Source organism: Dama dama, chromosome 8 (genome assembly GCF_033118175.1).
Source record: "Dama dama isolate Ldn47 chromosome 8, ASM3311817v1, whole genome shotgun sequence".
Lineage (NCBI taxonomy): Eukaryota > Metazoa > Chordata > Mammalia > Artiodactyla > Cervidae > Dama > Dama dama.
The window spans coordinates 21,443,456-21,466,633 of record NC_083688.1 but is presented as its reverse complement, the minus strand read 5'-3'; the positions used below and the strand labels follow the sequence as shown (position 1 = coordinate 21,466,633).

General features: G+C 38.2%; 1 protein-coding gene across 1 annotated transcript in view; it reads left to right on the top strand.

Annotated features, from left to right (window-relative positions):
• The window catches only part of NYAP2 (neuronal tyrosine-phosphorylated phosphoinositide-3-kinase adaptor 2), a 288,785-nt gene that overhangs the window by 212,822 nt on the left and 52,785 nt on the right, over nucleotides 1-23,178 (top strand). Inside the window, exon 4 of the mRNA XM_061147893.1 lies at nucleotides 5,670-5,879. Within this exon, the coding sequence (XP_061003876.1) occupies nucleotides 5,670-5,879 (210 nt within the window). The remainder of the gene's footprint in view (nucleotides 1-5,669; nucleotides 5,880-23,178) is intronic.

The window sequence follows — 23,178 nt, the reverse complement described above, 5'->3', positions numbered from 1 at the left end:
AAACACACAGTCTGAAAGACCAATGCAATGCATTAATATATGCTTTTATATAGCAAGATGAGATTTCAGTATGAGAATCAGATGTTTAGATCAATAGTCAGCACCCCATGGTAGAAGATGAGCGATTTCTTTGTGGTTGACTTCTTGCTACATGCTGGAGCTTAACTGTGATCACTGAAAGAACTTAGTTTCCACATACAAATGTACCACGGTACCTAAGATTCATTTTGTTTAGGAAAGATTGTTATTAAAATCAATTGTGTTTTCAATAGGTATTAAGAAAACATTGAGAGATATGGATATGGATAAACACATCCTTATTCCTTTGGGTTTCAGTATTCCTTAGTCTAATTGTCTACTTTCCATTTGACTCTGCTCAACAGCTATTTTAAAGATTTGTGTTTATTTTATTTAGGAAATGCATTTTGTAGGAAGCTGTTCTTGAACATCCATGGCAAACCTGGTTTACTTCCCAGTAAAAGGCTCAATAATACATTTACGATTTTCCTACTGATTTTTCAGATTTGCCTTCTACTTAGATGTGAAGGTACGGGGCACACGGCTGAATAGTATGATTTCTGCAAGTTTCTTGTTCAGGTTTCCCTAAATATACCTGCCAAAATTCACTGAAGTCTAACCTCTGGGACTTGAAAACAAAGAAAGGAGAAAAGAAAAAAAAAACAAAAAAAACCCTTTTTGTTCCCAAAGCTGTATTGGGATTTTATTTAGTTGAGGTTTGAGACCAAAGTGACCCTTCCCTGGTGCCTGTAAGCGAGTAATTTGAATGAGAACAAAGAAAGTGGTGTAGGGGGAGAGGCTTGACACACATCCTCAGCCTTTCATATTTAAAATAGTGTCCGAACCTGTAGGAACAGTATTGAACCCAATGATGAATTACAGCATTTTTTTTTTAAGTTTGGTTAGTGTCAATTCCAGTGGTGGAAGACTCTGTGTGTGTGTGTGTGTGTGCATGCGTGCGCCGCATGAGAGAAAAAGAAAAGATAAAGTTTTAACTGCTTAATGATAGCAGGGGAATAAAACCTAGAAAGTGATAATAAGGCAAACATCCCAACGTTAAGTTTGAAATCTGGAAGAGAAAGTGAGTTGACACAGATGGGTCATTAGGTTCTGAGGCTGTGACATTTGGAAGCCAGAGTCACATTTTCTTTGAAACTGTGAATAAACAGCTTGGAAATAGTCTAGGATGTTCTTTTCTGATTCTCGTTTTATTCCATTTGACTCAGGGCACAGAAAAGCAATTGTCAGTTAAATTGTCTTGCTGTAATTAATTGCTGGGATGTATTAGTTTGAAAATATTTTTTCTTATATTTGATTTCAGTATGACTGGGACTGAAGCTTATATATGGGTCCAGGGATCTTTCTGAGGTTGTTTTATGGAACTGCCCTCCTGGTTTAGGTTCTGTCTCATAGAATTATATTTTTGACAAGTGTTTATACAACTGCATAGCATCTTGATGCTGTAAGGGACCTCAGTAATGTGGAAATTAGTGAAGACCAAACAAATGAGAACACATGGGCTATTTATTCAGACTTTGCTGTAGCAAGGCAGTCAGCCACCAGGATTGGCAGAGAGTCAAGGCAGGGAGAAAGTGCAAAGCTTTGTAGTGGGAAAAAGGGATTGCTTCAGGTATGCCCCCAGTGGAGGCAGTTGGCATTGGCGAGTTGCAGGCAACCTAACCTAGAAACAGGGTTGTTGTTTCGTTGCTAAGTCCTGTCCTACTTTTTGTGACCCCCTGGACTATAGCCTGCCAGACTCCTCTCTCCATGGGATTTCCCAGGCAAGAATACTGGAATGGATTGCCATTTCCTTCTGCAGGGGATCTTCCCGACCCAGGGATCAAACCCATGTCTCTTGCATTAGCAGGTGGATATTTACCACTGAACCATCTGGGAAGCCCAGAAGCAGGGTATCATATGTTATTGTTAGGGGAACATATCTGACTTCCTCTGTTTGGTCCTATGTTAAAAGCAGGGATAAAAACTGGGGAAGCTGACAGTTTTTAATCAAATCCTGTCTGTTTTGGGCCAATTCTTATACAGGTTACAGTTTGCAAGATAGCAGTCCAAAGTCTCTGCAAGTCTGACTTATGCATTGCAGGTTAGCTCTCTAGACTGATTATTGTAGACAATTTTTTGTAGATATTTTGTAGAAATATTTTGTAGAAAATATTATAGATATTTTTATATGTAGTCTGGCAAATTTACATCTGTATCTTCAGTCTCTCAATGATTATCCAAAACAAACATAGAAAGAATAAATAAATTCATGAAGGACGAATTGCCACAGTTTTTTTTTTTTTTTTTAATGAATACAACTTTTTACATGTGTGGCCCTGTTTCATTTTTAAAATATTAAAAACGTAGGATATGATTAGATCCTTCAAATTAAATTGGGAAAGTTAGGCAGGTCTGTCTTATGTCCATTTTGTAGTTAAGCAAAGCAGAGCTCCAAAAGAAAAAGCCAAGGGCTCCGTGTCATGGGTCACCAGCCATGTGGCCACAGTGGTTAAGGATTCCAGCTGGGCCTCTCAGATCCCTCTCCCAGCTGCTTACTAAATTACAAACTATTCTATCTCTGCCCCACAGATTCAAATAACAAGGAACCCAAGTGTGACATTTGTCTTATCACACTGTTGGAAGATGATGAGTGTTTGAACTTACATGCCAAGAAAACAAAATACAGATTCTCTGAACCTATTCTGTCACTGTTCACTATAGTCTTTCTCAAAGATTCTTTATTTGGATTAAACTTTCAACCTGGCAAATCTTACAGCTTATGATTGTCAGGTAATTAGATTTTTGAAAATGCCGTTAGCTCTGTGCCACTTGAATACGTTTGTATCGCTCAGCAAATCCCCTTGTTCCATTAGGAATGTTGTATTTCCTACACACATTGGAAAGATGCCAGAGGATTTAGGAAAACTACTCCATAAATGAGTTAGTTACATACCCACTGAGCAATATGCTAAGAGCTAGAGGCACCAATGGAAAAAAAAGCAAAAATCAACACTCAGATCCTGCCTTTAAAGAACTCGGGGCCTTTTAAGAAGACCAAGTACACAGAAAAAAAAAAAATGATACAAGACAATGTCAGTACAGAGTTGTTATCCCACCATGGGCTATGTATGGGGTAGGGTGGCTTTAAAGGATACTTAAACAGTAAAGATGACTGAGGAAAGAGTTCTCCAATGAAAGGAAAGGATATAAGGGTTTTCAATGCAGGTGAGGTAGGAGATAGTAACTATAGAAACCAGCATTGTATTTGTCGGAGAGGGAGTAGAGAGGAAGAAGCTACAGCTAATTTATCGATGTTTCTTGAATACAGTGTTCAAGTAGGAAGTGAAAAAGTTAAAGAGACAAAAAAGTGAAATGGAGAATCATGTGGGTCACAGGGAGCTTAGACATACTTCTGTAACAGGAAGCTTCTGGAAGGATTTTAGCCAAGGATACATCATGAATAGTTTTGCATTTTTTTGTTTTTGTTTTTTGTCTTCTAATACTTATCTCTGTGCACTACAGAATGACTATCACATCAGTTCTCTGAAATAATATTATTCTGAATGTAGCAAGCTGGTATCACTCCTAAAGCATATTTATTTACTACATATGCTCTTTCAAAAATTAGGAAGTGATTATATTTTTTAAAAAAGTCTTCCAAAAAAAAAAAAGTCTTCCATAGGCTATTTTTTTAAAAATTGAAGAGTAGTTTATTTACAATGTTGTGTTAGTTTTAGATGTACAGCAAAGTCATTCAGTTTTATATATGTATATACATTCTATACATAGAAATTTATATATTTATGTATAATTTATATGCATATATACATTTATATATGTACGTGCATTTCTATATGTAGAAATACATATGCATAGAAATGTATGTATATATACATATAGAAATGTATATGTATAGAAATGTTTATATACATTTCTATGTATAGAAATGTTTATATGTTATATATATGTATTTCTATATTTGTTGTTGTTTAGTCGCTAAGTCGTGTCTGACTCTTTTGCGACCCCATGGCGGACTGTAGCTCACCAAGCTCCTCTCCCCATGGGGTTTCCCAGGCAAGAATACTGGAGTGGGTTTCCATGTCCTTCTCCATGGGAATCTTCCCAACCCAGGGATCAAACCCACGTCTCCTGCATTGGCAGGCAGGTTTTTTACCAGTGGACCGTCAGGGAAGCCATACATATATAATATCTATCTATCTATCTATCTATCTATTCATATATATATTCTTTTCAGAGTCTCTTCCTTTATAGATTATTACAAAATATTGATATAATTCCCTGTGCTATCTGGTACATCCTTGTTGGTATATATTTTATATATAATGCATATAATTTGTATAATATTATAGTACTATACAGTGTGTATCTGTTAATTCCAAACTATATGTGCTTTTAAATACTAATGTATATGACTTACAGAATGGCTATCACATCTAGTCCCTGAAAAAACACTTGATCAAATTTGCATTTTGGACAGATCACTTTGGCAGTATATGGAGCTTATTTTTTGAGAAGTCAATCAAGGAGGTAAGTTTGGTGATGATTAGAGCTTGAACCAGAACAGCTGAGATAGACATGATAGAAAGAGCAAAAGAAGGTAAAACAAGATATTCACAAATAAAATCTGTAGAATTTGCAGACTGATGGATTGGAGAGTAGCAGTTAAAAAAGAGATAGCTAAGTTTCTAACTTAGATGGTTAGCAGAACAGAAGGAATCATTAGTTTAGTTAGAAATGGTGTCAGCACAGTATGTGAAATGTTAAATTTGTTTTATCTAAGGGACATCCAGATGGAGTCATCCAGTAGGCAGTTGGATAAATAAGTCTACAGCTCAGGAGAATGGTCCAGCCTTCCCATAAACTATATAGAAACCACCAGCCACCAGACAATTGCTAGTAGAATCCTGGAGGATGAAATCACAGAAAGAATATATTCTTTCAGGTTGTGACTGTATTTTTTAGTCACTACAACCCAAATGGAAGGGACTCTTGGAAGAAGAGAAGGTGTGAATGACACAGAAAAGGTGTTAGATAACACACCACAGAAAAATGGCCATTAGTGACGCCAAGAGAATTGAAATTATCAATAAGAGAGCAAACAGAGATTAATCTGATTACTCTCTTATTGTAATGACTTAAAGAGAGTAGTGGCTTAGAAGTGTCTTCTAAATTTGCCAACTAAAAGGCACTAGGTGATTTTAGCAAAAGCACTTGTATAGAGTGGTTGGGCTAAATTTACGTCCCAGGGGAGTAGCAGAATGAATGGAAGATGAGAACGTAAAGAGGAGTGTAAAAGTGCTTTCTACGAAGTTTCCTTGAAGATTTGACCAGGGAGCAGTTACTGAAGAATACTCAAGGTTCATTGAGGTTCTCCATTCCGAAGGTATAACTGTTTCTCACTGATGATAATCTGCAAAGCTGAGAAAAACGGGCCTGTGTGATGTGTCCCTGATTTATTTAAATGTTATCATCTCCAATACACCTAAGTTCCCAAAAATACATTAAAATATTTTATAAAATATTAAATATTTTCTAGAAATTAAAAAAAATTAAATATTCTTTAATTTTTAAAGGAATCTGGGGAGGATGTGACTTTTGTTTAAGAGTATATAATTCTGGTTAATACACAGAATCCACAGAGGAGCTGAAGGTTCGGAGCCACAGCACGGAGCCAATACCAAAGTTGGACAGCAAAGAGAGAGGCCATCATGGGGCATCGTCCTCCAGAGAGCCTATCAAAGCTCAGGAATGGGATGGGACCCCTGGACCACCTGTGGTCACCAGCAGACTGGGAAGATGCTCCGTGAGCCCCACATTACTAGCAGGAAACCACAGCTCAGGTAAGAAAGAGAGTAATCCCCCGAATGGTAAGTCCTCATGGCTCTAGAAACTGTTTTTATGCAATTATCCCTTAGAAAACCATAACTGCAGGTATCTCTGTGAGACAGTGTAAGCAGCCCTTCGCACAAAAGGAGGGAACAGTATGTGGTACACCCCAGGGAACATTCTTCATATGGATGATGGAGAAGTGAATGGTGCTTTTCAGGGCTGTACAATGCAGCAACCCTGACAATTCCAACCGTCTGTACTAAATTTCTTAAAAACACAAAGCAAAACAAAACAAAAAACCCTAGGGGCTCATCTAAAGCAGTTTTCATGTATAAAGTTGAAGTAATTTAGAGTTTATGCCTCTTTTGCTTCAAAAAAGATTTTAGACTACTGGAAAAAATAAATAGGAAGTAACATGGAGAATAAAAATTTAGCAAAGATGATTGGGCGGCAGTAGAGAGAGTAAATATTATAAGGCATCTGATGTCATAAGATGAAGACAGTAACTAGTCAATGGGCAAGGTACTATGTTTCTGTATAAGTTGAAAGACTTACAAAATTATAATCTAATACGTCTTAACTTCACAAGTTGAAATTAAAATCTGAAATGCAATTTTGCAATGTTAATTTTTGTTGTTTAGTCTCTAAGTCCTATCTGACTCTCTGCAACCTTGTGGACTGCAGCAATATGAATAGATAAATATTATTGAACAACATTTTAAAAAATACAGAATATATGTGCTTTGAACTGATTGATCAACATGGTGGATTCACAAAGAACTGTCAACTGAAATAAACAACAATCAGGCAGACGCCTGTAGTTTTCAGGTTTCTATTCTTTAAGAGTGTTAGGACTCTTAAGAAAAGACCAATCCTTTAATGTTCCTTTCAACTCTGATAGTCATCTTGGAAAGCAATTAGCGTGAATTTTGCCTGGGGTCTCTGACTGTCATGCACAAGTTAAAATTGGAACAGGATGAATGATATATGTATTGGGAAAAGGATGCTTCCAGAACATTAGCCAGGCGAGGCAGAACAATAGCTTCCTCAGACTTAAATGTAACTAAAAGCTTTGGTGATATTGCCATATCACGTATCATATGGGTCATCAACTTAATAGCGTGAGTTCAAATTTCAGAGAAGGAACATGTGAATTTAGTAGAAATCTAAAAATAGATTTTTGATCATAAAATATAAATATCTATAGGTATATGAGAAGATATCTATTCATTTTGTCATGAAGAAGAAAAACATAGGAAACAAATGGAATTTTGTAGGATAAAAGCCACTCCCAAAGAAGGTTGACATCACTATTGGGAATTGTGACTCATTTTAGTTTATTTATTAGTGTATTATTATGGTATATTTTTGGTTATTTTGTTATTAGTATATTATTAGTTGTATTGTTTTTAGTTATTTGGTTATTAATATATTAGTATCAGTAATGTTTTTAATTATTAGTATATTTTTAGTGATTAAGTTTGTGCCACTATACAAAGAAAACAAAAACAAAACATGTATAGTATTTGCTCCTGTTGTCACCACAGATATTTTATAAAATCCAGAAGCATTAGCTGAATGTTTATTATGTAACAGCCACTGTTTGAGGATCTGTGAGTACAGTGATGAGTAAGACTTCTTCATATTTGGGGCCTCAAAGGCAAGTGCAGGACAGATGAGTGGATCATTGCAATAGAATGTATTGTATACAAATAATATGCAAGGAGAAATAAGGGAGAAATAAGTTAATTTTTCTTGGGAGGGTATGATTTCAGGGAAAACAATGAGAGGCTTTTGGTGTATAGATGAAATCATCATTGCTTAAAGAGGTAACACTTTGAGCTAGAGCTTGAACTGTCAGAAACCTGCTCACCAGGAGGACACGGAAGAAATGTCTGCCTTCTAAATGAAAATTTGAAATATTGTAGGATGGAATCTAGGCTGTGACGATTTACAGAAGGTTTACTGAAGAAACCGCAAAATAGGTTGGGACCAGATAGCAAGAATCGTGAAGGGCCTTGTGCATTAAGCAGAAATTCTTTCAGGCACAGAGTACCAATTAACAGTGGCTAAAGTAATACTTGCTTCTGTTAAGGCCCTGTAGCCCTGGAACAGGAGGTAAGCAGTTTCTTGTAACTGTTTAGTGATATCATCGAGGCCCCAGAAACTTTCTGTCCTGTAACTCTTCTCTTTTGCTACCCTGGATGGTACCTTTGTGATCACAAGCTGAGGAGATGGTTCTGAGTGTCATATTCCAGCAGACTCTCTTTTTGATCTACTTGGGCAAATCTGGGAAGCATCCTCTAGATCAATCACTGAGTGAAGAGGAAGGGACTTCCACGAGCTTATAGAGGGCCTTTCTTTCCCTTACATAAAGAGACCTCTGCTTTATACCTGAAGATGAAATCAACAGTCTATTTGCCGGGAGTGTAGCATAAGCAATGGACAGTTATCTGTCCCATTGTGAGGTTTGGCACATTATGTGGTGGACTTTTGTAGTCACCTGTATATTTTTAAGGTAGATAAAATATAAATTTAGCTTTCATCATGAAAAGCCCAATGATAACGCCAAGGCTTCAAGCATTGGTGACTGGGAGGCCCATTTATTCAGACAGAGATAGCATTGTTACTGAGTCCAAGCTTGTACTGCTCACTGCATGATAGGCCAATAAACTGAGAGATGAGTTGTTGGGGCAAGGAATAGTGACTTTACTAGTAAAATCATCAGACCCAGAAGATGGTGGACTAGTGTCCCAAAGAACCATCTTCCCCAAGTTAGAATTCTGGCTTTTTTTATTCTGAAAAGAGAGGGAGTGTGGCTGGTTGCTGCCAGCTTCCTGGTACCAGAATCCTATGTACTTGCAGCTATCCAGATAGGTCTGGTAATGTGTTCCTATAAACCTCCAATAAGACAAGTGTTATTTTTTGTTCTGTAACTTTTTACCTTTGTATGAATGGGCAGCTATTATCAGATACTTGAAAATGTCCTATCTTGTATATACGTTTCAGGCTATAGGCAAACTTGGCTTCCCAGGTGGCGCTAGTGGTAAAGAACCTGACTGCCAAAGCAAGAGACATAAGAGACCTGGGTTTGATCCCTGGGTCAGGGAGATCTCCTGGAGAAGGGCATGGCAACCCACTCCAGTATCCTTGCCTGGAGAATTCCATGGATAGAGGAGCCTGGAGGGCTACAGTCCACAGAGTCACAAAGTGTCAGACATGACTGAAGTGACTTAGCACTGAATATGTTTGCCCCATAGGCAAAATTAGTTTACAAAAGGTGCAGGGGTAGCATGACTGAGCACAGACGACAGAACAGAGCATAGAGCTAAAGGAATAGATCCAATAAGGAGTCAGGTTTGCTCTTCTCTGTGACAACATGAGATATGGAGCAAGGTTAAGGTGGGAAAGCCAGTATTTACATTTTGATGATGTTAATTTGGAAACGCTTTGGGTCATCTAACTGAGAAGTTAGCATACAGTTGAAATTGTACGTCTAGCACTAAAGAGATTTAGTGATGTTAGAGAATGAGACTAGGGCTTTTTGACATGGGTGGTACTGTAAAACTGGATGATTCTAATCTAGAAGGGCAGGAAACTGGGATGGGAAGGAGACTGAAACTGTACCCTGGGGAGTCCAAACATTTCTAAGTGTGGGCAGAGAAGGAAGAACCTGTGAAACAAATGAAAACAAAACCATCAAATAATACACAAATGAAGTTTTACTGAACACAACATGTTGCATAAAAAAGGGTAAGCTGTAATATGTCTTTGACACTCTGACATGATTGTTCTACGAGATTCAGAGTGTAAACTGAATTTATAATGTTCTTTCACTTTCTTCAACTGAAAACTGAAGCATCTCTTTCAGTTGATGGCACCTAAAAATCTCCTCTTCTCGGTCCTTAAGCTCTGTTTGTAGAGTGATAAATTGTCTACTGACCAGAAGAAATAGCACAAATAGCTTTTGTTTTGCACACTCTCCATCTTAGATTATGAAGGAAGTAAATAAGGTGGAAGAAAAGATTTTTGTTACAATTTTGATAAAGACATTTTTGTATCCATTTTGCAAGATATGTGAAATGCAGGGGCAAATATAGAGTTACATATACAGTGTCCGTGCCAATTAGGGCTTCTTCAGCCCTAATAGTGAAACATATTAGCATGATATAATGCTTGAAAGAACATTACAAGTATTGAACTTTTAGAAGTCCATGCCTCACAAATACTGGGTTAGCCCAAAAGTTCATTTGGGTTTCCATAAGCTGTTACAGAACAAACGTCTTGGCCAACCCCATAGGGCACTGAAATCCTATCTGTCGAGCCTACTCATATTCCAATTTTGAAAGGAAAAGTGAAAATTGCTCAGTCATGTCCAATTCTTTACTACCCCATAGACTATATAGTCCATGGAATTCTCCAGGCCAGAATACTGAGGAGAATAGGAAAATATTTGTTATGTTGGTAGAAAGAAAGGACCTAAAATGTGCCAATTCTATATTAGAAAAGGGTATAGTTCCACTAGCAAGGAGAGGTATACTATTTGAATTATAAAGTTCACTCACCTTTGGGGTTTTAAACAAATGGGGCATTCCTTAAAGAATCACCTCCATCAGTGAGATGGCCTTCATCCAGACTAGGTAAATAGCTAGTCTGGTAAATAGCTATGTGAATAGAACATGTTGGATTTGCTATTTTGGAACAGAAGAGAGTGACTCAGTATTTACGCTTTATCCCCCGTCTCCTCATACTTCCTCTTCATTGTTGTATCCTTGACATGGGGCCCCTGGATGAGGAATATTCCCGCACTACACTAGAACTGCAAGTGATAACCCTCCTCCCTAAACAAGGAATTACACAACTCCACACCTGACACTCAAAAGGAATGAAAACTTTAAGTCCCCCATCTCTGTGTCAGTCAGCTCTCTGCCTCTGGTTCTTTCTCTCTGTCTCTCACTGACACACACACTTAGATACACACACACATGCACACAGAGACACAAACTGCCACCAGTCACAGACTATTTGCTTTAACAAAAGTAGTTTAGCCACTTGGAATGGTTGTTCTTAACAGCTCTCCTGAGGAATAAAGGAAATGTGAAGTAAAGCAGAGGAGTGTATCAGGAGATCTCAGTTCTAATTATTGGTGCCGCTGTTTGCTGTGACACTGTTTTCAAGTTTCTGTTGTTTAGTAAATAAGAAATTCAGGGGGGAGAGTCTTGAAGGTAGTGGAGAACTGGGACCCCAATGCTTGTGAAAACAATGAGAAAAAGTAGAAATTATACCAGTATATATTGTATTAACAGCATCTTAGATTTCAAAAACTAAATCAATCAGCAAGTAGTTTCTAAGCTTGTATCCACCTCTGTTATGTTTTCTGGGGGACAAACACATACACACATTATAGGCTATATAAAATATAAACATGGTCTCTGCCACTCTAAAACATTACTATGCTTCTTTTGACACAAAACTATTGAAGGTAAATTAATTAGATTATAATTGAATGCATTTTTTTTTTTTACTATCTCTACTTTTAATCATTCGGAGAACAAAAAATGAGGGCAAGCTAGATAAAGGATGGAGGGATTAATGGGAGATATTGAGTCTTTAAACAGAATTATATCAGGTCTTTTGAAAAAATCACTTATTATTAATTGAGTAGAAATCTAGAATGAGGACTTTCTACATGGGATGAAGAAATAAGTAGCACATCAGACTTCCCTGTCCAGCACCATCTCTCAGAGCTTGCTCAAACTCATATCTGTTGAGTCAGTGATGCCATCCAGCCATCTCGTCCTCTGTCCTCCCCTTCTCCTCCTGCCTTCAATCTTTCCCAGCATCAGGATCTCTTCCAATGAGTCAGCTCTTCTCATTAGGTGGCCAATGAATTGGAATTTCAGCTTCAGCATCAGTCCATCAACCCTGAATAGGGTTGATTTCCTTTCCTTTAGGATAGAATGGTTTGATCTCCTTACAGCCCAAGGGACTCTCAAGAGTCTTCTCCAGCATCACAATTCAAAAGCATCAATTATTTGGTGCTCAGTCTTCTGTATGGTCCAACTCTCACATGCGTATGTTACTAATGGAAAAACTATATCTTTGATTATACAGACCTTTGTCAGCAAAGTGATGTCTCTGCTCTTTTAATACGCTGTCTGGATTTGTCATAGCTTTCCTTTCAAGGATCAAGTGTCCTTTTCTACTCTAATTCATATTCTAATCATGTCTTTGAAGACTGGAAAGATCACAAAGATGTGAGTGTTTTAGCCAAAGGCCTAAGAGTATATAGGATATCTGGGAAGAAGATTTGGCAGAATGGGAACCATTTAATATAAGCAAATGAAAAAGAGGATTCAAGAAAGGGAACTATATACAATTGAACCCAAGAGTATAGTCTTTGAAAATTGATGACTATTAGTTGATTTATAAAAAAGATGCTTTCCTCTTGAAGTTCTGAAACATACCTTACTTGATAACCTAGGATACCTGGTAACTTTGCTGATAAACCTCCAGGCAACCATAACTGAAAGATATTTCTATCCAGAAAGTCTCATGTACACAAATTCAGACAATGAAAAACATGTGAGAAGCATGCATTGGGCTGCAGGACTGAGGATAGTGGAACAGTATTTATGACAATAATTCCCGGCAAACCATAATAAATCAATGTGGTCTTCCCTCTTTGTTTATGTAAACCATGCTTTACAGTGGTGTTAATAAATTAATATTTCAGTGTTAATAACTTGTAACACTGCTATGCCCCAGTTTATCTTTATAGTAAAGATAAAGGGAATCTCACCATGTAGGTTGTTATGAGGATTAAACTCTGAAATGTATAGGAAGGTCTGGTATAAATCTGACTTGTAATAGCTAGGAGACCGCGGTTTATTCTGTTCCTATTCAGTTTTATTAGAAGAATCTCCAAGTCTTTTTTTTTCTAGGACAAAACCTGAATATTTCCTTTGGAAAGCTCAGCTCATTGCAAATATAAGGTTCTCTTGAGTCACACAGAATATAATTGGCTATAGGACCACTACGGTAGGACCACAACCACAACAGCCTGTCTTTCATTTATTTGTGCATTTCTGACAAAGACTGTAAGTCAGTGTAAAGGCCATTTTTGGATTCTCTTGAGTCTGCATTTATGAAATTTGGAGAAAGTATCAGGTTCAGGCTTTAAAATTTGCTTGCTGCATTATACACACTTATCAAAAAATAATCTTAAACTCTCATAGTGTTTCTTTTCTGCTTCATAGCAATGAATGAAATTCAAAAACACAGATTAGCAAGGACATGGGAATCACAAGAAAACACTGATATCCACAAAGGGACACATTTCTTTAATAAATACTCAACTTGGCATTCATTCATCTATTAATTCAGTCATTCATTCCCTTTGTGTATATTTAACAAACATTTATTCAGTATCTACTCTGTGCCATTCAGGGACTAGGTGCTGGGGATGCAGGGTAAGTTGGGTAGACCTGATCCACCCCTTCCAGAACTCATGTTCTAACTGGAAAGATGGAGAGTAAAGTTTAACAGATTCTTATAAGTTCTGGGCACAGTTCAGTTCAGTTCAGTCATTCAGTCATGTCTGACTCTTTGCAACCCCATGGACTGCAGCATGCCAGGCTTCCCTGTCTATCACCAACTACTGGAGCTTGCTCAAACTCATGTCCATTGAGTTGGTGATGCCATCCAACCATCTCATCCTCTGTCGTCCCCTTCTCCTCTTGCCTTCAGTCTTTCCTAGCACCAGGGTCTTTTCTAGGGTCTTTTCTGGGCACAGTCACATGATTTATCCATCTAAAAATGAATGTAATTCAGACAGGCTTCCTTGAGAAAGTAATATTAAATTTGGTACTGGCATGATGAGTAAGAACTAGGCACATAAGAGGGGTTAAAGTGTTCTGTGCAGCTCACTCACTGAAGTATGGATGAAAAAGATTTATTGTTAAAAGCTGATTAGTAGTAAACTGTTTAATATGACTGTGTAATTCCCAAACTCTATACTCTTCTCCATTTTTTCTTATGGCTTGACACCTTATAGTTGCAACAACGGTCCCAATCGTTCCCATCTTCCTGAATGCACACTCTTTGCAACGTGCTTTAGTAACTCCTTATCAAGTAGTAAGGTCTGTTTCTCACCCCTTAAATCTGGGTTATCCTTGTTTCTTGTATTGACCAATAGAATAAAATGGAGGTGACTTTGTGTCAATCATGAGCCTCAGCCTCAAGAGGCCATGAATGCTTCCAGTCCTACCTCCACCATGAAAACAAACCTGAACTAGCCCATTGGAAAGTGGGATACATATGGAAGAAAGCCGAGAGTCTTCAGCCTTCAGCCAGCCAACCCCCAGGCACGTGAGAAAGCACAGCATGAAATACCAGAAATGCTTACCTGACCCAGAGCTGACCATGGATGCATGAGTGAGCCCAGCTCAGACCAGAAAAATCACCCAACTGATCCATAAACTCAAGAACAAAACTCAATGAGTGTCATTTTAAGTCACTGGGTTTGGGTGCAGTGTGAAATCATGAACTGACTGTAGCTGCCATGGTCTGTTTCAATTTTGCTGGTTTTCCATCAAATGGAAATATTTAATTACTATTAATTGATTGCAGTATGCTTCATGAAAACCCAAAAGTCACAGAAAAAAGTGAAAACCCACCTACCTTTTGCTTTACCATTCCACTTTTCAAAGCATCATTTTTTCATAATTATATTTATTTATTTTTAATTGATTGATGATTGCTTTACAACATTGGTTTGATTTCTGTCATGTATCAACATGAATTAACCATAGGTATACCTATATCCCCTACTTCTTGAATTTCTCTCCCACCTCCCACCTTTTCCAGCCTCTCTAGGTTGTCACAGAGCCCCAGTTTGAGTCCCCTGAGTCATTCAGCAGATTCCCATTGGCTATCTATTTTACATATGGTAGTGCATATGCTTACATGCTACTCTCTCCATTCATCTCACCCTCTTCTTGCTGTCTCTAGCCCTTTCAAAGCATGATTTTTAACTGTCAAGGCTGCATCACTGTTTGGGGCCTGTGCATAGATAGAAACTGTCATTTCTATTATTTTCATTGTTATTATTCAACAGGAACCACAAACCAGTTGGGTAGCATTCAGGCCTCATGGTGATTCCGGCTTCGCTGTAGGATATTGACTAACTTCCTGCTTGGCTCTAATGGGCCGCAGGCAGCTGCAGGCTTCAGCGTCTATGACCCTCAAGGCTGCCATTGCGTACTGTCAGCTCAGGCAGCAGAGTTCAGTTCCCCACATCTGCTCTCCTTCCCAGTTCTAATTGGATGCTGGGTTATTTCCTCGGGGAACACTGGCCAAATCCGGTTGCTAGGTTCTGCTGGCTAATTTCACACTCTAGAGTTTAACGTTCCCTTTCTGAATTCTGGTAGTAAACACATAACAGAATTCTCACGTGGAGAGTCTTTGGAGAGTATAAGTCATATTCCCAGTCGTCCCACTTTCACTTCTCTGTGGAAAACTGTGACTTCTGGCTGCTAGAGTTTGTGTTCGCCAGAGAAATGGTTTTATTTGTCTTTCTCTTGATACTGGTGATACAGCTTTGAGAAACAACCAGGACAGGAGAAGTTGGTCTTAACCATTGTAAATAGCCCAAATGTGTCTTTCTGGGGTTCGAATGTGCAGCGGGCTGATTACAAAATGATAGAAGGTGATTATACTCACATTCCAAGGCCAAAAGCTAAACCACAGAAGCAGAATTTGCAAAGGAGGTGATGGAAGTGAGTGTCCTTAACTGAACTCCTTTCTCTAGCCTAGGAAAAGGGCTAGAGGCTGGGAGGCTAGAAACCAGCTGTTAGAGACTTTGCGATAGAGTGGGTGTTTGTGTGTGTGTTTGTGTGTGTGTATGAGAAAGAGAGAGAGACAGAGGCAGAGACATGGAGGGAGAGAGAGAGAGAGATGAATCTCCATTCCTTATAGACAAGGGATGAGAAAAGTGTCTCCCCCAGCGAAAAATCAAGTGATGGAGACTTTCACAGGACCACCTGGAAATTTTGTTATTTTTTTTTCCCAGTCATTGAAGTGGCACCATTAAGAAAACAAAAAGTACAAGAGGTTAGCTGAATAGCCTATGACCACAGAGCAGACAACTGCCTAGCAGGTAACTCTCCAGCCACTGATGATGGGTTAAAGATGTGTGCAAAGTGTGTTTTCTGTTGACCTGATTAAGACATGGAGAGAAACCCATAGAGGTCATTTAGGTCATATGACTAGCCAGAATGGCAAGGATTCTGCAGGACATGGCTCAAGGCCCATCCACAGGATGCCCACTGGGCAAACGGGAGATCTCAGGTGAGAGATGGCCAGCCACGTGGGCTTTTAGGGTGTTCTTGAAAGCACCCCACGAAGAGTATTCCCCTCTCTTTCCTTCCCTGCTACACCGCAGTGTGAGGCATACCAGCTCATGGCAACACCAGGCAAGAAGGCTTTTCTTATCCCTTCACCTCCCCTCTTTCCTCCTACCTCATCCCTTGTGAAGGCAGACAGAGGGAGGATGAAGTTAGGGACACTGGGGTTCGACCCTTGTCAGGCAAAATGACAGTGTGTGCCGGGAGCTGACCAGAATGGACCAGGAGAGAAGTGTCTCCTTGAACCAAAGTTCAAAATTGTAATTAATGTAAGGAACTAGGCATTTAAATGATTATTACAATAAGACTTTTATGACTTGAAGAAGCCAAAGGATTTCAAGATTCTTTATGTTCAAGTTAATAGCTAAATGAACAAGTTAAAAAAAAAAAAAACAAAACAGAATCAGATGTAATTACAAAATTTGCTGTAAGATTATTGCAGATTAAATTTAGCCCAAGTTATGAAATTTCAGTTCATCACCTTTGTTGATTATCTGTGACCCATTTAAAACAATGGGTTTCCCTGGGGGCTCAGATGGTAAAGAATTTGCCTGTAATGCAGGAGATGCGGGTTTGATCCCTGGGTTGGGAAGATACTCTGGAGAAGGAAGTGGCAACCCACTCTAGTATTCTTGCTGGAGAATTCCATGGACAGAGGAGCCTGGCAGGCTACAGTCCATGGGATCACAAAGAGTCAGACACAACTGAATGACTAACACATATTTAAAAGTGTTTTTATTTATATACCATGTGTTAACTTTTAAAATAAGTGCTATTTCATTTGATCTTCACAAAAACCCATACATCTGCAGATTAGTGTTATGATTCAAGTTATTTAGGTGACCAAACTGCAGCTCAAGAGAAATCAGTTAAACAGCCCAGACCCATCTGTAAGTAGTAGGTTCAAATCAAGAATGGGATTTCAAGTTTCTGAATCATAGTATAGTTCCCTTCCCATGACTGAATTAGGTTGATTTCCCATTTCCACCTCCATGTTCATAAATTTACTTGTTTATGGATTCATTTATTCTTCTGTTTTTCCAATGTAAAGTTCCCAGGCACTGAGCATGAGCCGGTGAGGAAGACCGCTATTAATCACAAAAGTTAAAAGTGTAATTACAATCTTTGACTAAAGTCACCAAGGAAAATGACACCACACTCCCTCTGAAGTCACAGGGCCTCCTGGTCCTTTGGGAGCTAAGATCTCACGTGATTTAGGAGAAAAACTAATCCAGGGAGAGGACCCAGGATGTGTAACAACTCTGGAACTTGGGGGCATGTGTGAGAGAGTGGCCAAGGGCGGCTGCCTGACGGCATGAGGCTGAGATGACCGTGTCACTGATTCAAGTCTTACCTAAAAGTGCCCGGAAGCCGTTTATGGATTTTAAACTCCTGGGATTATAAACTGAGAGATCAGGTTTACAAAGTCAGCTAACGTATTTTCATCCTAAACCAAGGGGAACCGAATTATGAAGATAAAGACGCTGCCCCAAATAACCTGCCTTATCAATTCAAAGAAGTGTTTTCTCTTCTCTCTGGCCCGTGAAATTTCTCTGTTCTTCTGACTAACCCAGAGTTGTTCATAACTGTTTGTTTTGATATATCTAAACATTAACTCTCAAGCACCTGGGCAACTGTGTCACGTGTATTTTTTTTCCCTAATAAAATAGCAACATGATCTGTCCTTGTCTTTCTTTGGTTCAGCTATTTACTCATCCAACAGGCTTGTGAGAATACCTGTTTTTGAACAGCACCCTATACGGTGGTGACAAGTGACCTCTGCCTTCAAGGAGCCTATGCCAGCCTATGATGGTGCTTGAGTTTTTACGACAGGGCATCACTGTCCCAGATTGGACTTTGTTTTTCAGTGGTTGTAAGGATTTCCCTAAAGTACTTACATTCTTTTTCTCATTTTTTCCCTAGCAAGATGACTTGTTAAAGCTATAGGAACAGTTCTGGGGTCAAGCAATTTGATGATATCAATTGGGGTGTGTGTGTGTGTGTGTGTGTGTGTGTGTGTCTATCTATAGCTATTTATAGATTTTAAACTTGAGTTTTATGTGGTCTGATTTGCAGTCAGCTAGCTTATTATCATATTCTGTACATAACTGTATGACTACACACACATACACACACATAAAGTTCCCTTAAACTTGATTTCTAATAAACACCATGCATAGACCATCACATTGCAGACCATACAGATACCCAAATTCTGAATTTCTACCTACTCTCTGATTCTCTTGGGAAAAAAAGGTCATTTATCGGGCATAATTCAGAGAATGCAGAAGGTTCCTTCCCCTCACTCGCCTCTCAGTAGGTTAACCCTCTTTGAGCATCATGATGACCCTATGCTTGAGTTCTGACTGCAGGGCCAGCTCCTCGGGTCTTTGACCGCAGGAAACCTGCCCACTCTGTGCCCCCTTGGGGAGAAGCATCTCTGACATCGCTCCTAGTTGACAGTTGGCTTTCTTTGGAAAAGCGCTGTGGATACAGCACGCCACCAGTTTTCACGAAGCATGTTCTTCCTGCATCTGTGAAAAGCCATAAGAGACAGGACAGAAAAGAAGGTTCTGTCTGACTTACGCTGGGAGTGTACAGAAACTAGTTCTGGGAGCTTGTAGGCGCACCAGAATACATAGCAAACTGCGTTTGCACTGCCATCTCCTGTCCAAGTCAGGCATTGCAGTTTTCCCCATCATGAGTTTTTTTAAAGTTAAATTCAACTATATTCTGGCCAATACAATTTTTTGCCTCTTTCGTTAGAGTCTTGGGAAAGATGAAGCAATGTAAGAACACGTTTTCTCAGAACTTGGAGAGATACACAAAGAAGTCATCTTTTACACTGGCTTCGTTCTTTAAAACATGGTTTAATGATTCATTTAATAAAGACGGCATGAGTCCTTATCAGGGATTAGTTTTCCTGTTGCTCAGGTGGAGAATGAGATGGGCATGGCTCCTGTCCTCACAAAGCATTCAGTTTAGTAGAGAAGGAGATGGAGGGAGGGAGAAGGAACAAGTGTGCAGGCAGAGTGAGCAGCATGATTAAAATTCGAGAGTAAGGGAACACATGGGCCTTTAGGAGAAGTTAATGCAATGTGACAGGTGCAAGGTTGCAGGTGAGGCTGGCTATGTAAGTTGAGCCATGTGTACTACTGAAAGGAAGCAGTTTAGATTTCTTTATATTATAAGCAGAGGAACGGAAAGATCATATGTGCTTTAAACAATAAAATAAAAACAGCTAACTTTTATTGAGACCTTATGACATGTTGGCCACTATGGTGAAATTCACACTTATTATATTATTTAATTCCTAAAATAATGTTCTGAAGCAGCTACCTTTATTTCTCCCATTTTACCTGTGAACAAATGAAATCTTAGCGATGTCAAGCAAATTGTCCATAGTCATTCAGCTCGTCAGTGATGGGAGCTTAGCATCACTGGTGATATATCTTTCCCAAGAGCCCCAGCGGAAGTATGAAGGCAGCTCTCATTGGCTGCCGTGGGTCACATGTTCAATCCTGAGCCAGTCAGTGAAGCAAGGGGATGGAATGATTGATTGGACAGGGCAGAATCATGTGACCGCTTCTGGAGCTGAAGTTGTTGTCAGCCCCTAATAGGGAACCATGAAACTTGAGGTTACTGATGGTTGTGCTCTCCAAAGGCAATTCATACTATTCGAGAAGAAAGAATAAGTGGATTCTAGATAGGTGGAAATGACAGATGACCTTCATACCTCCTCAATTTTATTTTTTAATACTTATTTTTTAATGTTTAACCATTTACTGCCAAGGCTTTCACCAACAATTTTACAAATGTTAGCACATAGCACACTTGAGTTATGCATAATCCTACCAACACTGATACAAAAATTAAGCACAGAAGTTTTTCAGTTCTTCTCGATCTCTCCATGTGTAGGTGTTATTAAACTTTGTTTGACAATAACTATCTAAATAAATAAATAAATAAGTAATAAAGCATGAAAAACAAACGAAAAGGAGGAGTAAAAGAAGTGACTTTAGTAAACGAACTCACCATCAATCAAGAGTATTTTTGAGGTCATTTCAATGATTCCAACAGATTTAATTTATGAACATCCAAGAATCAGTGAACCGTGGCAAGTGCTTCTTATTATAAGTGATGAAAAAGCACCCTGAGAATTTGGATGTCTTCCCTCAGGTCTCACGGGACCGTAATAGCATTTCTTAGACATTGCTGTCGAGATTTTTCTAAGGCAGCATTTTACAACTAGTAGTTCCCAAATCCTCTGGAGTTTTCAAAGGTTTTCCCCTGTTTCTTGTGCTCCACCATGATATTTTCCACTGTTTCAAATTTTTGTTTTACAAATACTCAAATGGATGATTAATTGGATAAAAAAATGACCCTCTTAAGAGAACTCTTTGGGGGCTCAGAGTCCATAGGAAACAACAGTGCTTAAACTCTTCATTCTCAGAACCCTTCATATTCTTCAAAGTTCATATTCTGAAAAAGCTTTCCTTTATCTGGGTTAGGTCTACTATTTCTCATGCTAGAAATTAAAATTGAGAATTAAAAATTATCTATTCATTCAAATAGTAAACATTATACATTAACATAAAATTTTTTTCTCATGAAAAATGACACTGTTTTCCAAAATTGTAACAGATGTTTAGAAGATTATGTCTAATCAAATGTTTAGAAGAACATTTTTTACATTTTTACAAATCTCTTTGATGTCTGATTCAGTAGAACATAGGATTTCATCTATGTTGGATTCAGTCTGTTGTGATATGTTGCTTTGGTTAAAAGGTATCAAGGGAATCTAGACTTAAACATATGTGAAAGAGGAGGGATATTTTAATAGCATTTTCATATAATTGTGGCTATTCTTTAATGCTTTCCCCAAATTCAACTAACAGCAGTTTGGTTAAGGTTAACTACATATCAATAAACTCATTATGCTCTTAAATACCTCTTAAATACATTAAAATACCTTGGTCTATCTTAGACTTAAGTGTATCTTTATCGGTGAGTGATTTATAACATAGGGCTTTTGGAAAATGTGTCATGCAAATCTTCCATACATTGACACATTTTGTTATAAAAAATCAAAAACAACACATTCATTAATGTAGCCACTTATCTCCTAGAAAAAGTCTTTAAGTATAAGGGTTCTGTCAAGCTCAGAGTGAGAAATACTAGTGTTTCAAAATTTTACTTTTTTGCTTGAAAGCTCAAATACATCATTGTCAACACATACAGCCAATTGTCTTCCTTAAAGCAATAAGCTAACTTCATTCATTTTTTTTGAAAAGATATCTGCCAAATATGAAAGTGTGTGGCAGTGAAAAAATGCATAATTACTAGTACAATTTGGTGCTATTGTTTAAGGTTCTACTGTGTCAGCAGACTCATCCAAGCTTGTTTTTATACTCTGAGTGTGTTTGTCAACACAGTAGAGAACACCAAATGATGTCTTAGTGTTTTTATGAGAGCAGTTTTTACCTTATGCCATCCATCTCCTCAAAGGGTGGTAGAGCCGCTCAGAAGTTCTACTACAGAGTGAATAAACATAACCATTGCTGGAGATCAGATTGAAGTCCCAGCCATGGGGATGTCAATGTAGAGTCTTATAGCCACTTTTTTTTTTTTTGGTTAATTGGGGTATAGGTAATGTTGAGTTAGTTTCTGCTGTACAATGACGTGAATTAGCTATTTGTCCACATACATCCCCTCCCTCTTGATTCTCCCTGCCATCAGCCCCCATCCCGCCCCTCTAGGTCATCACAGAGGGCCAGACTGAACTCCCTGTGTTTTATAGCAGGTTCTCACTAGCTAGCTGTTTTACACACATACGCCAACCCCAGTTTCCCAATTCACCCCAGGATCTGAGACATACTGTTTAGTTTATGTCTCTAACAGACAGTGTATTTAAGGCAGAATCATAAGAACATCGTATTTATATATAAAAATAACTGCATATATATATATATATAAACATAAGAACATTGTATTTTCTATATATAAAGAGCACTGTATTTATAGTAAAACATGCTACAAGACCACGCACAATTTCAGTGTCTGGTCACCCTTTGTCGCAGGATGTTTGCTTTTTTTAAACCACAAAATCAATTGTATAAAGAAGAATCACTAGTATTATGTCCAATTTTGATTGTCATTTGCATTAATAAGGTGAGTGATACACAAAAATTTAAGCCTGGAATTTCTTTCTTTTTGTTATTTAAAAGTAATATGGCATATAAATACATGAAGTTATTTATGCCATGCATTAATTCCTAATATCAGAGGATGAAAGAGTTTTGTTCTATTTTTTGTTTGTTTATTCTATTTTTGACATCATAACATGAAGTTAAATTTTTATTCCCATGGTAATAGTTGATCCTGCATATCAAATGCCTTTTCCTCTATTTCTTGGCAGGTGAATTTTTATGTAATAATTTTTAAGATGATTAACTAGCATATGTTGCTTGTTGAATAGATAAAATATCTTCCTTTATAAACATATAATTTAATTCTCTTTTATGTGGAATCAAGTATCTTTTTTTTAAAGCACACTTTCATATTTAGCTAAGGTGATGAAGATCTTAAGGGCATTTCAGAAATTATGTGTTTTAATAAAAGAGGCTCTCAAATTTAAAAAGCTGTTAATGCTACAATATGCCATGTTGCCATGTAAGAAGACTGTGCATTATAGCATTGGGGGCATCCCTGTGTATAAGCAGTGTGATTTAAATTCTCTCTGCATAAGAAAGTGGAAGCAAGGGAAAGCCCAACCCTCAGATACTCAGAAGGAATACAACAGGTACTCCTAACCCCACGTGCATGGGATTCTCTTTCTCCTGTATGCAATGGATTCTTTAATTTTCTACTTTTGACATCAGATCATATATTTTATCCATGAGAT